The sequence below is a fragment of the Salvelinus fontinalis genome, chromosome 11 (assembly GCF_029448725.1).
Source record: "Salvelinus fontinalis isolate EN_2023a chromosome 11, ASM2944872v1, whole genome shotgun sequence".
Taxonomy (NCBI): domain Eukaryota; kingdom Metazoa; phylum Chordata; class Actinopteri; order Salmoniformes; family Salmonidae; genus Salvelinus; species Salvelinus fontinalis.
In genome coordinates this window covers 9196316-9211883 of record NC_074675.1, presented here as the reverse complement: position 1 = coordinate 9211883, position 15568 = coordinate 9196316, and the positions used below count along the sequence as shown (strand labels likewise).

Below are 15568 nucleotides of genomic sequence, written 5' to 3'. Positions count from 1 at the left end.
TCTCCCTCTGCTCTGCGCGGTGCTGTAGATTACAGCTCTTCCCTCCCTCTGCTCTGCGCGGTGCTGTAGATTACAGCTCTTCTCTCCCTCTGCTCTGCGCGGTGCTGTAGATTACAGCTCTTCTCTCCCTCTGCTCTGCGCGGTGCTGTAGATTACAGCTCTTCTCTCCCTCTGCTCTGCGCGGTGCTGTAGATTACAGCTCTTCTCTCCCTCTGCTCTGCGCGGTGCTGTAGATTACAGCTCTTTTCTCCCTCTGCTCTACTCGGTGCTGTAGATTACAGCTCTTCTCTCCCTCTGCTCTGAGTGGTGCTGTAGATTACAGCTCTTCTCTCCCTCTGCTCTGCGTGGTGATGTAGATTACAGCTCTTCTCTCCCTCTGCTCTGCGCGGTGCTGTAGATTACAGCTCTTCTCTCCCTCTGCGTGGTGCTGTAGATTACAGCTCTTCTCTCCCTCTGCTCTGCGCGGTGCTGTAGATTACAGCTCTCCTCTCCCTCTGCTCTGCTGTGTAGCTACAGTATCTGGTGCTGTATACTGACTTTATTCATAGTTATATGTACATATCTACTAGGGCTGGGCGATATATCAATAATTATTGAGGTAATTACATCCCTCAATAACGATATAAAAACATTTAGATTCATTTTTTCGATAATGTTGATATAGAATAATTAGGTACAGCAGTCCATTTCACCTCTGACGCAGCGGGAACGTGCGGAGAAGTGACAATATGGACGAGGAGAGGTATACGCCCACTAAAAACCACTTAGCACCTCGAGTGATGGAGTAGCCACTATTTAACCACAAATAATTAGTAATGTAGGCGAAAACAGTGGCAGTGATAGCCATGGAGAAGGAGCAGCTTCCAACAAAGAAATGATTGATTAAAATGGTTCAACTGTTTCAGTAATTTGGAAGTGGTTTGGCTTTTTGAAGTCCGACAGAGAGCAGAGCAATGTTCGGTGCAAATTGTGCCGTAGACAGGTGGCTACGAAGTCTGGTAATACGACAAACCTTTTTCAACATCTGAAGCAAAATCACTCTTTGGAACATGCAGGACGTTTGAGTTTGCGCCACGGTGTGGTTAATCGCCCCTCAAGCACCAGCCAATCTAGGGATGTTTGCCCGATGCAGTCAACGCTGACAGCGTTTATGCCCTACAAGCAAATATCAAAAAGACAAAGACATCACAAATGCTATTATGCATTGCATTGCTAAGGACATGCTACCAATTAGCACAGTCAAAAAGGAAGGTTTACAAGATTTTTTAAAACCTTTATTTAACCAGGCAAGTCAGTTAAGAACGACTTCTTATTTACATTGACGGCCTATCGGGGAACAGTGGGTTAACTGCCTTGTTCAGGGGCAGAACGGCAGATTTTTACCTTGCCAGCTCGGGGATTCGATCTAGCAACCTTTCGGGTACTGGCCCAGCACTCTAACCACTAGGCCCAGCGCTCTAACCACTAGGCCCAGCGCTCTAACCACTAGGCCCAGCGCTCTAACCACTAGGCCCAGCGCTCTAACCACTAGGCCCAGCGCTCTAACCACTAGGCCCAGCGCTCTAACCACTAGGCCCAGCGCTCTAACCACTAGGCCCAGCGCTCTAACCACTAGGCCCAGCGCTCTAACCACTAGGCCCAGCGCTCTAACCACTAGGCCCAGCGCTCTAACCACTAGGCCCAGCGCTACCTGCCTAGTGGATTGTTCAAGCTTTAGGCATTCTTGAGTGAAGCGGATATGCACCTTTTTAAACATTATTTGATTAATATCGTGATAATTATCGTTATCGAATGAAATAATATATAGATATCGTGATAATTGATTTGCCATGTCGCCCAGCCCTAATATCTACCTCAGTTACCATGTTCCTCAGCATGTTGACTCAGTACTGTTACTCTGTGTATAGAGCCAAGTTACTGTTACTCTGTGTATAGAGCCAAGTTACTGTTACTCTGTGTATAGAGCCAAGTTACTGTTACTCTGTGTATAGAGCCAAGTTACTTTTTTTTACACATTTGACCTTTTCTATTATTTCTGTTTGCTGTGTCTTGTTGTTGGGAAGGGCCCGTAGCAAAGCATTTCACTGTTGGGCTACACCTTGTTGTTTACGAAGCATGTGATGAATACCATTTGAGTTGTTTGTTGTTGGACTAAAGCCTTCTCTCTCTATGCTCTGCTCTGTGTAAACTAGGCTCAGTTCAGCTCATCCCACAGAGCCAATTCTCTAGAAAGCAGCTGTCTTCTCTGTCCTCCAAATGGAGCCGCGATGGCTGCCTCACTAACCTCTCTCCCTCTCTCTCTCTCCCCACTCTCTCTCCTCCCTCCCCACTTTATCCCACCATCTCTGTGCCTCTTCCCTTCTTTCTCCCTGAATATGTCTCCCCCTTCTCTCACCCCTCCCTTTCTACCTCCCTCTCACCCTCCCCTTCGCTCTCTCTCCTTTTCTCCCTCTCTCCCAGGTGATGCAGGTCGTCAATGCGGATGCCGTCGTGGTCAAGCTTAACTCTGGCGAGTACAAAACCATCCACCTGTCCAGCATCCGACCCCCCAGGATCGAGGGCGAGGTACGCACACCCCCCTCCCGTCGCTGTATCTTTGTGTTGTGTGTGTTGTTGTCTTGTCCTTGGCTTGCCACCCTGACACAGAGGATCATTACCAGCTCCATAGGGGCGCCTGCTGTCAGAGCCACTGTTTGGAAAGCGCTGATGTGGGCCCTTTCCCTCCCCCAGTCTAATTTTGAAAAGGCATTCCTTGTCTGTTTCTCTGTGTCTCTCTCTCTGTGTCTGTATCTCTGTGTCTCTCCCACCCACCTCTGTGTGTTTGATTACAGCACTGCAGAGAAGTGGGCTGATCCATCCTTGCTCGCCGCGTGCACACAATGAGACAAATGCACACACTGACAGTCTATCATTCACCTCTCATGTACTCCCAGTCACCACTGTAAGACAATCATGCACACTCACTGTCACCAGGCACTCACACAATTATATGCACGCATTCTTAACCGGTCACTACTCTGTCACACTCATGCTATCAGAACACAACTTTGTCTGTCCCCTTCTCGTACACCACATCCACATGTCTGTATGTCTCCACTCCTCCATTTGTGTGTTTCCTCCCATCTAAGCCCCACTAGAGTCCTAATCAGTTTTCAGTCTCTCTGGTCAGGTGTAATAAGAAAAGAGATGGACAGAGTTTTTTAATGGAGCCCTTAATGATGGAAGAAGAACAGTAGCTAAATATAGTCATGTGGCCACCGCCAGGACGACCAGATTGGAATTAGCTGGCGACCCCTGACCCCGTCTGCTATTGGCCCCATGATGATGATTCGGCACTCAGTGTAATTGGAGGAGGGGGTACTTCCTGGTAAAAAATAAAGAATGTAACCTTTTTATTTAACTAGGCAAGTCAGTTTAGAACAAATTCTATTTATAATGACGGCCTACCCCGGCCAACACAGCCGACGCTGGGCCAATTGTGTGCCACCCTATGGGATTCATAATCACGGCCAGATGTGATGCAGCCTGGATTCAAACCAGGGACTGTAGTGACGCCTCCTGCACTGAGATGCAGTGCCTTAGACCGCTGCGCCACTCTGGAACCCGGGTTTCCCTTAATTTCCTCCCTGATGTTGGGCTCTGTCTGACATGGCACCCTGTTCCCTATATAGTGACTGCATGGTACCCCCTTACCACTGATACCAGGTCAGTTTACCATCCCCTCTAATGGTTAGGGTTGTGGGTTGGGTAATCTGATCCTAGATCAGTGTTGAGGACCAGGAACAACTTCTACCTAGACTATGATTGCGTGATGGTTCAGCACTAACCGAGACTGAGGAGGCATTTCCTGTTTCCCTTTCTCCTACCTGTATTGTTCCTAGTTGTCAAGTACATTCAGTACGCCAGCCTTCTCCTCCGCTGTCCTTCAGCCTGCGTCAATAGGGAGTCGTTGGTATTGGAGAGGAGCAGTTAGCAGTAGAATCCTACTTCTATGGCCTTGAGTCCTGAGAGCAACTTGGAGTTGAGTACTTCTTGTGGGCAGTAACAGGCTTTTTGTTTCTGACGCAAGCCAGTTCAATTTGGACTATTATCTCATAGAAGCTCTTTGTGGCATGGAAGACAAAGAAGAGCGATATACAAAAGAAAGCCGCATTGGTGAATTCTTGTACTGTATTTAATGGTGCTGACAATAACTATTAGTCACTAATGTGCCGAGTGACGTATCTAAAAGGAATGAATGAAGAATGTATGCAGTCTCCTGAATGACTGAAATGTTAAAGCGTTGCTGTACGTGTTGGGTGTACAGTGTTCTGAGTGGGCTGGAACCCCTGTGAAGACGGACTGTTGTTTCCTACCAAGAGGGGTTCAATATCTTCTCATAGGCAGTTCATTACGTAGGATACATCTCATTGTACAACGTGGCCAGTGTGATTGCAGGCGATTGTTCTAGCCAAGCAGCAACAAGTCTACTTCAACTCATCAGTCTTGATTGGTGAGGGGTAGAATCGATTGCGTTGCTGCTTGGCTGGAAGGAAAGCCTGCACCCCACAAACCCTGTATTGGGTGTTCAGGTGTTTTGGACAGATACGGCTAAAGAAACACTTCACATGCGGACAAGGCAGTGTAGGAGCAAATAAATGCTGCAGGCCTGTTTTCAGTTGGTTTTGAATAGCCTACCTTTCAATACTTACTAGTCGGCAGATGGATTTATAACGGTTGTCGTCATATACTGAAATGGGCACAATACTCATTCAAATGAAGCGTATGCCTGGTTCAAGCTTTTTTTCAATGTCTTTATTTGTTTTTTGATAGCCTACTCAGAATGCTGCTTAAAATGGCATAATCTCTTCTAATTTAGACTGGAGGTGTCTGAAGATCGTCATGGGGATTTCTATTCATATTGTAATGTGTAATTATTGCAGAAGGGAGAACATTAATCTGTCAATATAGACAATGTTTAGCAGTTGAGGCTTATAGGTTTTACACTTTTCCTCTATTACCCTTCATGCTGCATCTTCCCCTCCTCCCTTGTCCCACCCTCCTCACCATCTCTCCCTTCCCATGTTAGCGTCTCAGATCATTAGGAGAATACTTTGTACTCCTCCTCCTCTCTCTCTGTCCCACTCCTTCTTTCCCTGTTCCCTTCCCTTTCACCCCTATTGCTTTCATTCTCTCATGTTCTGCCTCATGTTCTGCCTCATGTTCTGCCTCATGTTCTGCCTCATGTTCTGCCTCATGTTCTGCCTCATGTTCTGCCTCATGTTCTGCCTCATGTTCTGCCTCATGTTCTGCCTCATGTTCTGCCTCATGTTCTGCCTCTGGTACGTTGTCTCCTCTTGTGGATCAGAGTGGTATACTATGAAACAAGCTAGATCTACTCCGGATAAAAAAAAAATGTATTGTCACATACACCAGATAGGTGCAGTGAAATGTTTTGTATTACATGGTCAGCCAGAGTAGTACGGTGCCCCTGGAGCAAATTAGCGTTAAGTGCCTTGCTCAAGGGCACATTGTTTGATTTTTCACCTTGTCGGCTTGGGTATTCTGACCAGGGACCTTTCAGTTCTGACCCAACGCTCCCACCGCTAGGCTACCTGCTGCTCTTAAAATGTATGAAGCTAACCAGATTCAGTTAGCTTCACATTCCAGGTCAGGTTTCATCCGTATTACGACGGTGGATATTACTCATCCACCTGCCGCTAACTCTAGCAGGCTTGTAACTGCTCGTGCTTTGAGACAATGCTGAAACATCAATCCATGGGCATCAGAACTATTCATTGAAACAATTTTGAAACGTCAATCCATTGGCGAGTCAGTGCCACATTCTACATTTGTGCGGAAAGAAAAGTTATCTTGCACATTCAGCAGGTTGTGGTGTGAAATAGACTTTTAGAATTGTCGTCTTTATTTTATTACTTATCGTTAATGCCGTCTTTGCTGATCAATGCACAGATATATTTTCCTTCCACCTCTATCACTCCTTTGTCTTGTGGCCATAGACATATAATACATCAGCTCAGCAAAAAAAGAAACGTCCCTATTTCAGGACCCTGTCTTTTCAATATAATTAGTAAAAATCCAAATAAATACACAGGTCTTCATTGTAAAGGGTTTAAACACTGTTTCCCATACTTGTTCAATGAACAAGCTGATTGTCCTCGCAGTGAATCGTCCTCGCAGTGGCAGATCATGTGTAACAACACCTGCACAGGATCAGTACATCCGAACATCACACCTGCGGGGACAGGTACAGGATGGCAACAACTGCCCGAGTTACACCAGGAATGCACAATCCCTCCATCAGTGATCAATAGGCTAAGAGAGGCTGGACTGAGGGCTTGTAGGCCTGTTGTAATGTAAGGCAGGTCCTCACCAGACATCACCGGCAACAATGTTGCCTATGGGCATACACCCACCTTCGCTGGACCAGACAGGACTGGCAAAAAGTGATCTTCACTGACGAGTGGCGGTTTTGTCTCACCAGGGGTGATGGTCGGATTCGCATTTATCGTCGAAGGAATGAGCGTTACACCGAGGCCTGTACTCTGGAGCGGGATCAATTTGGAGGTGGAGGGTCCGTCATGGTCTGGGGCGGTGTGTCACAGCATCATCGGACTGAGCTTGTTGTCATTGCAGGCAATCTCAACGCTGTGCGTTACAGGGAAGACATCCTCCTCCCTCATGTGGTACCCTTCCTGCAGGCTCATCCTAAAATGACCCTCCAGCATGACAATGGCACCAGCTATACTGCTCGTTCTGTGCGTGATTTCCTGCAAGACAGGAATGTCAGTGTTCTGCCATGGCCAGCGAAGAGCCCGGATCTGAATCCCATTGAGCACGTCTGGGACCTGTTGGTTCGGAGGAAGAGGGCTAGGGCCATTCCCCCCCCAGAAATGTCCGGGAACTTGCAGGTGCCTTGGTGGAGGAGTGGGGTAACATCTCACAACAAGAACTGGCAAATCTGATGCTGTCCATGAGGAGGAGATGCACTGCAGGACTTAATGCAGCTGGTGGCCACATCAGATACTGACTGTTACTTTTGATTGTGACCCCCCCCCCCTTTGTTCAGGGACACATTATTCCATTTCTGTTACTCACATGTCTGTGGAACTTGTTCAGCTTATGTCTGTTGTTGAATCTTGTTATGTTCATACAAATATTAACACATGTTAAGTTTGCTGAAATTAAACGCAGTTGACAGTGAGAGGACGTTTCTTTGTTTTGCTGAGTGTAGAAGGGTTTTGTGACCTCTGCCCCTGGTCATTTGACTGTTAAACTCATGGGTACACTAGCAATGGCTGCCAGTCTTGTCTTGAATGGGAACTACCATCTATGGATTATGTCTCTGGTTTGTTGCGGCTGTCAGTTTGTATTTAGAAATTTGTGAAAGGCCATCTCAGGAAAGCAAATCCTTTACTAAATGTGTAATGTGATAGGTATTTTTTATTTATTTTTAATTATAGAAAAAAATATTTGATTTAATAAAATATTTAATCAGTCGTCTTCTTCAAATTAAGGAGATGATGACGTAATCTTTGCAAGAGGGAGGATATCTGATTTCATTGGTCCTCAACTCGTGGCTCGGACACTTCATTCAGGATAAATTGAGTTAGCCCTGAGGTAGCCTTTTAGTTCTGAAGGACTCGTTGGGATAAACATTTTTACCTGGCTAAAAGGCGTGTGACTTTTGTAATACTGGTTATTCTGTGTTGAACTCAGAGTTGAGCAAAGTTACCTCGATAACTCCTCAAACCTGATTCGTAGTATTGGGCTCAGGTAGCTCTTTGTGTGTCCACTCTTTATCCTTTGCAGAGTCATTGCTTCCCTCATTGGCCAGTGTGTCTGTACAGTATGCCTCTGCTTCCTTTGTTGTGACAGGCATGTCTGCATCTCTCTTCATCCATCCTCCCACTCCTCCCCCTCCACCATCTCTTCAATCTCCCTGCCCTCTTTTTCTGTAGTTCTCTCTCTATCTCTCGCTCTGTATCCCTCTCTCTCCCTCCTTTTCTGTAGTTCTCTCTCTGTACCCCCCCTCTCTCTTTCTCCCTCTCTGTCTGTACCAGATGCTTTGACAGCATGTACTTTGTGCTCCATTGCACGGTCGTATGTTTGGGGAAGGCTAGGAGAGGGGTTAAGACCAGCATATGGAGACAAAGATGTGCTTTCACTGCTGGATGTTCCTCTGTCTCTGTGTTCTATTAGCTAACCCTAGTGTTATGTAAAGGCCCAAAGCGACGCCCAGAGTAGGAAGGACACATGCACACTGACACACTACAGCATTTGTCCTTGAGAGAAAGTGTTTGAGAGTTGGAAGTGGAAGGAGGTCACCATGCAGTGTTGCTGGTCCAGTTGTCTGACGTGTTTCTGACAGAAATGTCACCACGTACGTGCACTATATGTAGGGTGACATCTCTGCTAGCCCTGCTTTCCCTACTGCCAGATGTCTGCTAAATGCTAATCTGACTCCTGATCAGTTGCCTGATTTTGTTAGGAAGCCCACACATGTTCTCCTAAGCTGCCTGTGTCAGTAGACAGACTGGGAATTGGCTTCTCATAAGTAGTCTAACACGCACGGCCCAGTCCTGTGTGTGTGTGGCCGTATGGGGAGGTTCCAGGGCCAGTCCTGTGTGTGTGATGCCGTATGGGGAGGTTCCAGGGCCAGTCCTGTGTGTGTGTGGCCGTATGGGGAGGTTCCAGGGCCAGATGCGATGACCAGTGCACAGATGAACTGTGACAACTGCTGCCAAGCCCTCTCCTCTTCTCCTCTTCTGCACGCCCCCCCCCCCCCCTCTTTTTCCCTTTCTGGTTGCTGGGACTTCCTCCAACCATGGGACATGACATGTATTTTGATTGACAGGCTGTGGGACCAATGGTGACTAGCCACAGTGAAATGTGACTTCATGTTAAGGGTACCAACCCTTTTTAGGCTTTACTCCCTCTCTCTCGCTCTCTCTCCTCTCTGGGCGCCTCTCCGTTCTCTTTTTCACTCAACCATGTACTCTTCCCCTCTTACTTTCTCATCCCTCCCATCTGTCTCCTTCCCTCTCTCCTCCTCTCCTCTGGTGTGGCAGTGGTGTATTTTCAGATGCGAGTTATTTTGAGCAGGCCGGGTTGGAGTCAGCTCTTTTCCCCCCTCCCTCTCTCTCCAGCCAGCCTCTGCAGCAGTAGCAGGCAGCAGGACAAGCCTGGAGAAAACGCAATAGTAGAGGGGGGAGATGTCAGAACAGCTCAATGAGGCACTGTTATACCCACTCCCTCCCTGTGTGTGTAATGGGGGGGTTAACGTATAGCATAAGAGATGACGACAAACCGTCGTCTTTATGTAATGGGAACATACACAGGAAGTGTCTCATCCTTAGGTGGAATGTATAGTTCTGACTCATTGCTGTAGCTAGTGTGTATGTCTCATACTTATGCGGACAGAATAGCTTCCTTTCATCTCTACAGCTAAACTGTGTGTGTCATGCTTCTGCGTACAGTATCTATTTTGCCATCAAAGTGCCTGGTGTTATTTTGCAGTCTGTGTGTTTGTATTTAGTGGAAGATGTTATATTCTGTAACTCTTCCCCTCTTTGGTTTGCTCTGCTCATGCCCTCACCCCTCTTGCTCTCTCGCCATCTATCTCACTCCCTCATGCCTTCATACCCCCCTTCCTCCCTCATGTCTCTCCATGCGGTCTCTTCATTTTGTTGTGCCTGTGGCCTCCAGCGTGCCGCACTGACCCTGTCATCTGGGGTCGTCCCGCTGCACGTCCCCCGTGACTCATCTCACACCCCATTGGCTGTTTGACATTTCCCCTACGCCGGTTGGACCCCGCGCTCCTTGCCTGCGATTGGCTGAAAGTTTTTGGCCCACGCACAACCCAGCAGCTCTTATGTCATCGCCTACGATAAAGTAGGCAGAGGAGATGATGATGATGATGTTTGTTCTCAGTGAGACTGACAGTGGAGTTAGCGGGGAGTGTGTTAGCTAGCTACGTCAATGGGTCAACCTGCGTAGCACTGTGTGATGTGGTAGTACGGAAAGCATACGCAGACACGAGGAACGGGGAAAGCTGCTGTGACTTTTAATAAATAAAAACATCTTACCTTAAGATACGTCACATGATGATTCTTCCAGAAACAGAAAAAGGAGCACTCGGATGTTTAAAGAGGAAGAAAAAGTAAATAAAATGTCTGTGTTGAAGATCGTAGAGGATGGGGATGTTGTAGTGAAAGTGTGTGGAAGATGGATGACTGCAGCCGGGGTACCAGTCTCTTCAGCTAATCCACTTTCTATAGTCCATGTCATGTGCCAAACATACTGGCCTCTCTGCTATCTTCAAATATAAACATTCTATCATTAATGAGTTCCAGGAGGACCCAGGAGTTGGGGTGTGTGTGTAAGCACAGTGTTTGTTGACATGGCTGGGGTGTGTTTTTGTTTGTTTTTGAGCTAGCGCCATGTATGTCTTGTATTAAAGCTTCAGGCACTGTGTACTCCTCTTTCCCTCCCTCCGTCCCTCTCTCTCTACAACAGTTTCATGCTCATTTATTTAGGGAGGTCTTTACACATGCAGTCAGTCTTAAATGCAGGTCGTTTCTCTCAAAAGCCCCCAATGTACAGTTCCATCTTCAATGTTCTCTCTCTCTCCAGGCTAGCCACCGTGCACACGCCATACACACTCTGCGGCGTCTGCACACACAAAAATGCACTCCACGCACAGCACCTTGCAAAAGTTTTCAGGACCCTCGGATTTCTTCAGTTTGTGTTACAACGTGGGATTGAAATGCATTTAATTCTTTTGTTTTTGTAAAATACTCTATGTTTATTCATTTTTTAAATAAAATTAAGAGTTTAACTAATATATATATAGTTGTTGCATAAATATTCAGCCCCTTTGTTTTAGGCAAGGCTAAATGAGTAGAGGAGTACGATGTGGCTTTCCATTGAACCTTTATTAAACTAAGCAAGTCAGTTAAGAACAAATTCTTATTTACAATAATGGCCTAGGAACAGTGGGTTAACTGCCATGTTCAGGGCCAGAAAGACAGATTTTTACCTTGCCAGCTCGGGGATTCGATCCAGCAATCTTACGGTTACTGGCCCAACGCTCTAACCACTAGGCTACCTGCCGCCCCAAAACCGGGACTGTGTGAAATAATGGGTAGATTTTTGAACCCTTCCTCAACCCCCCCCCCCCAACCCACTATAGGTTTAAAAGTTTTAGAACACCTACTCATTCAAGGGTTTTTCTTTATTTTCACTATTTTATACATTGTAGAATAATAGTGAAGACATCAAAACTATGAAATTACACATGGAATCATGTAGTAACCAAAAAAGTGTTAAGCAAATTTAAATATATTTGGAATTCTTCAAATAGACACCCTTTGCCTTGATGACAGCTTTGCACACTCTTGGCATTCTCTCAAACAGCTTCACCTGGAACCTGGAATCACCTAAATCTGCTTAAATCTATGGCAGGACTTGAAAATTGCTGTCTAGCCATGATCCCCAGTATCTTGACAGACCTTGAATATTTTTTTAAATAATAATGGGCAAATATTGCACAGTACAGGTGTGCAAAAACTATCTTACAGACTTACAGCTGTACGCAATGGCAAAGGTGTTTCTAACCTGTATTGACTCATGAAGCTGAATACTCATGCGATGACCAATTATTATTCTTTTTTTGAATCTTAAAAAAAATACATTCCTTTTTGACAGAGTATTTTGTGTAATTGTTGGCAAAAAAATGACAAATCAATTTGAATCCCACTTTGTAACAATAAAATGTGAAGAAATCCATGGGGTTGGAATACTTTAACAAGGCACTGTACACACACACACACACACATCCCACACTCCTCCCCCATACCAGCACATTCCACACCACATGACCCCCATCCTCGGGGTCAGTAGGTCGTGACCCCTCCACTTGTTTTTTCATTCCCCTACAGCTACGCAGCTCTTTACAAGCCAGCGTCATGTTTTTGTGCTAGTCATACATTTAGTCTCAACCAGGGGTCATTTATAGTGAAAGGAATTTTCCCCAAATAGAGTATAAGTCCCAGAGGAAATTTTGTTGATATTAGTGTCACGTTGGGACTAAGTGCATCACCATCAAATAGGACTTTCTCTACAACCTTCAGTTGTAGCATTGGATATAATGGTGGGGGGACCTGACTCCGAGACACTTTCACGTTGACTAGCTAGCCCATTCTATATGATTTCCTCTTTTGTGTTCAATCAGTGAGTTATGGATAACTCTTGTTTTGGACTGCAAAATTACGGGAACTTTTCAAGAAATTCCCTTGTTTTCAATGGTAGGAGGGAATAAGAAGGAACTCCATTCCAGAAACCCTCTAACCAGGATTTCGGGAAACCAGGGAATTTATTGTATTTACAGTATCCGTACAGTTATATCTGTCTCAATCCTCTGAAATGGCTTCCTGTCCTTGTCGTCTTTCAATATTGTCACTGTTAATGAAGGGAATGACGGCTTAAATGGGTATTAGAACACATCCCCTGTTTCTCTCTGCCCTGCGTCATTTATCACAGATCGATGCCATCCTTTGAGGCCTTAAAAGTTAGCTTGAGTGTGTATTGTACAGACATGCTACCTACCATGAACATCAATGGGCCTACAGGACTGTCAAATGGGCAGAGCAATGTTTTTCAGCATTTTCTATCATGCGCTGTAAAAGGTGGAAGTGGGATGAGTCTGACGTTAGACATCGCCAATTGTTGACAGTAGAACAGTATATTAGTTTATATGGCCAGTTTGTGATGGCTCAGTAGCTGGGGTCATACAAAATGCATTAGACCCATCGCATGGTAAAATATTGTGTGGTTCCTGCGGATCAATGCCGTCTATCGATTCCCGGGCCTTGTGGAATCGTTTTATGGCCCTCTTTAAAAAAAAAAGAAGTGATTTGGGGCCTTTTCGTTCCATCTCTCCATCTCTCGCTCCCAGCCCCTTTTTTTGTTGTTGTTCCATTGCCGTGGTTACTGGGAGGCTGTGTACTCACACAAGGTGACATTAGATGCATCCTTGGGTCACATGGGCTCGATGTGTCCGCTCTAGGGGATAGAATCTCTACACAGATATTTATAGTTTGAGATTTAGATGGGTAGAGGCTGTCCTCTCTTCCCCTCTTTCTTTTCCTCATCTTCCTCAAATCTCTGTCTGCCTCACTATCTGTCAGTCTTCTTTCTCTCCTCTCCTTCCTCCTAAAGGGGTTTCACACTCATGTAGAACAGGGGAGACGATAGGTCTGTGTCCTCTCTCTCTCTCTGTGTCTCTCTCTCCCTCTCTGTGTCTCTCTCTCTGTGTCTCTGTCTCTCTCTCTGTGTCTCTGTCTCTCTCTCTGTGTGTGTCTCGTTGTCTGTCTCTCTTTCTCTAATTGGCACAATACAGCTGACATTTAGGTTCTTTTCCCTCCTGACTTGGATCCTTTCTTGAGCGAAACACCTCATTAACAAACGTTTGAGTGTCTTTCTGCGAGGTGAAGTAGTCTTGACCCAAGTGTAGTTGTATCTGGGCATGGTACCATCGGCTGATAATGGGCCTTGGCAGACACAAAATGGAGGAGTTTCAGAGAGTCCGCTCAGTGAAAGCCTATTAACACCCATGTAACTGTGCGCCGAGGTAAAGGTCATGTGGTAAACCTCCTTAGACACATCATGGTGGATTCAGTCCCTAGGCAGTATACCAAAGACCCCCTCATCCCAAGGTAACTGAGCTTCAATGAAAGGCCTTTGTGATAAGCCCCAGCGGAAACAAAATGGAGGTCGGCGGTTCTGGGAATCAGCAGGAGGGGAGTTCCATTGGCCAGGTGTGAGATTGATTAGCTTACCTCTCAAAAGCACTGCGCATCACTGAGCTGGAGAGAGGGGTGGCGAGGGGGGGCCTAATCGACCCAAACATCATTACACTTTGGCCAAGGTTAACGGAAACCACATTAGGAGGTTAAGATTGTGATTTCAGCCGTGGCTGGAGTCCCTCCTGTGAAGTCAGGTGCCTGGCTCACACGGTCAGGTCAAGTCTTTTTGAACCATGTTCTCTAATTGCTAAGGGCGCTAGGCTAGCGTAGGTAGGCACGTTCAGAGGGAATCTGTTCCAATGGAAATGGAGCGTGGGTGTGGGCGCAGTTTTGTAACGCTGGTTTCTCTTTCTATAAACTGAGGGGTGGGCTTCTCCACCCAAAGCCCATGCTCCTGTGAGACACACACTGCCCCCTGTTGCCTCTTCTCCAGAACCTTCCATATGCTCAGCTGCACTGCACACGTGTCAGCACCGACATAAGGAGAACGACTAGAACATCTCAAAGGAGGAGGGGAAAGGGCGAGCGCCGTGTGTGTGTGGAGAGATAATAATGGTCTTCATGGAATGGGCGGTAAACACAGAGCTATTGTAATCCATAGCCTTATTTTTTTTTTGTTGCATTTATGGTGTGTCATTTCTTTGTGTGGGTGTGTTTGTCATTCACTGTAATTGTTGTTGTGTTCCTCTTTCTGTGTCTGTCCCTGATACTGAAGGAGGACAAAAAAATAACTCTTTTGAAAATGCAAATGGGTTCTATTTATGTTCTGTTCCTGCCTTGTGTGTATTTGCACGTGTGTGTGTGATGCTGTCATTCATGCCGGGGTGTTTATGATCGAGATGGAACAATGGCACCAGTCCTCATCCCATCTCCCCAGTGACAGGACTCCTGAGTGGGAACGGTAAACAACTGAGCCCAGCAGCTTTCAGTGCAGTGGGGATTCAGACTGGTGGGGAGGAAAGAAAGGGGGAGCCGGGGCCACTGCAGAGAAACAAGAAGGATGAGCGGGATGGCTGGAAGTCAGTGTTTGAATACGTTTGAATAACTGTATCTCTCTTTCTGTCCCCCTCTGCTTTCCCCTTCTCTCGTTCTCATCCTGTATCTCGCTGTCTCTCTCTCTCCTTCTCCTTTCTCTCTGCAGGAGAAGAACAAAGACAAAGACAAGCGTTTCCGTCCCATCTACGACATCCCCTACATGTTCGAGGCCCGCGAGTTCATGAGGAAGAAGATCATTGGCAAGAAGGTAAGAGAACCACGCCCACAAGTCCCACTCATGTAGAGCTGTAGTTGACTAGAACTGCTCCAGGGGCTTTCCCTGAAGATCTAGTGTAGTCTAGATCAGTTGTTCCCATCCTTTTTCCGTTGCTGTACCACCAACTGAATTTCTCTCTGCCCAGAGTACCCCTGAAGTACCCCGTCGTGTACGTTTTAGTCTTCTCATGAGTCTTCTCCAGTACCCTTGTGGATAGACCAAGTACCCCGAGTGGCAACCACTGGTCTAGATCATCCGTTTTCTTTCTTGCACTGTTGTCTTGAAAAACACACACAAACACTCATGTAATAACTCACCTGCTATTTTAACTTGTTTGATTCATGTCAAGTAACATGGGAGTTGTCCCTCCACTCCTACCTCATACACTGACTGACCATTTGATTTGAATCAGGAGATTAAATCTAGTCGCTCCCGATCTGGGCGGAAATCATGTGTGGCTCCAGCCCTGTGGCTCTGCAGATTTAAACGGGTATTTTTGTGTGTTTGT

The 15568-nt window shown here is 46.3% G+C and overlaps 1 protein-coding gene across 1 annotated transcript in view; it reads left to right on the top strand.

Moving 5' to 3' along the window:
* Window positions 1-15102, top strand: part of LOC129864973 (staphylococcal nuclease domain-containing protein 1-like) — a 47638-nt gene extending 32536 nt beyond the window's left edge. Inside the window, exons 10-11 of the mRNA XM_055937337.1 lie at window positions 2461-2565; window positions 14950-15102. Coding sequence (XP_055793312.1) covers window positions 2461-2565; window positions 14950-15087 — 243 coding nt within the window. The 3' untranslated portion in view covers window positions 15088-15102. The remainder of the gene's footprint in view (window positions 1-2460; window positions 2566-14949) is intronic.
* Window positions 15103-15568: the final 466 nt, after the last annotated feature.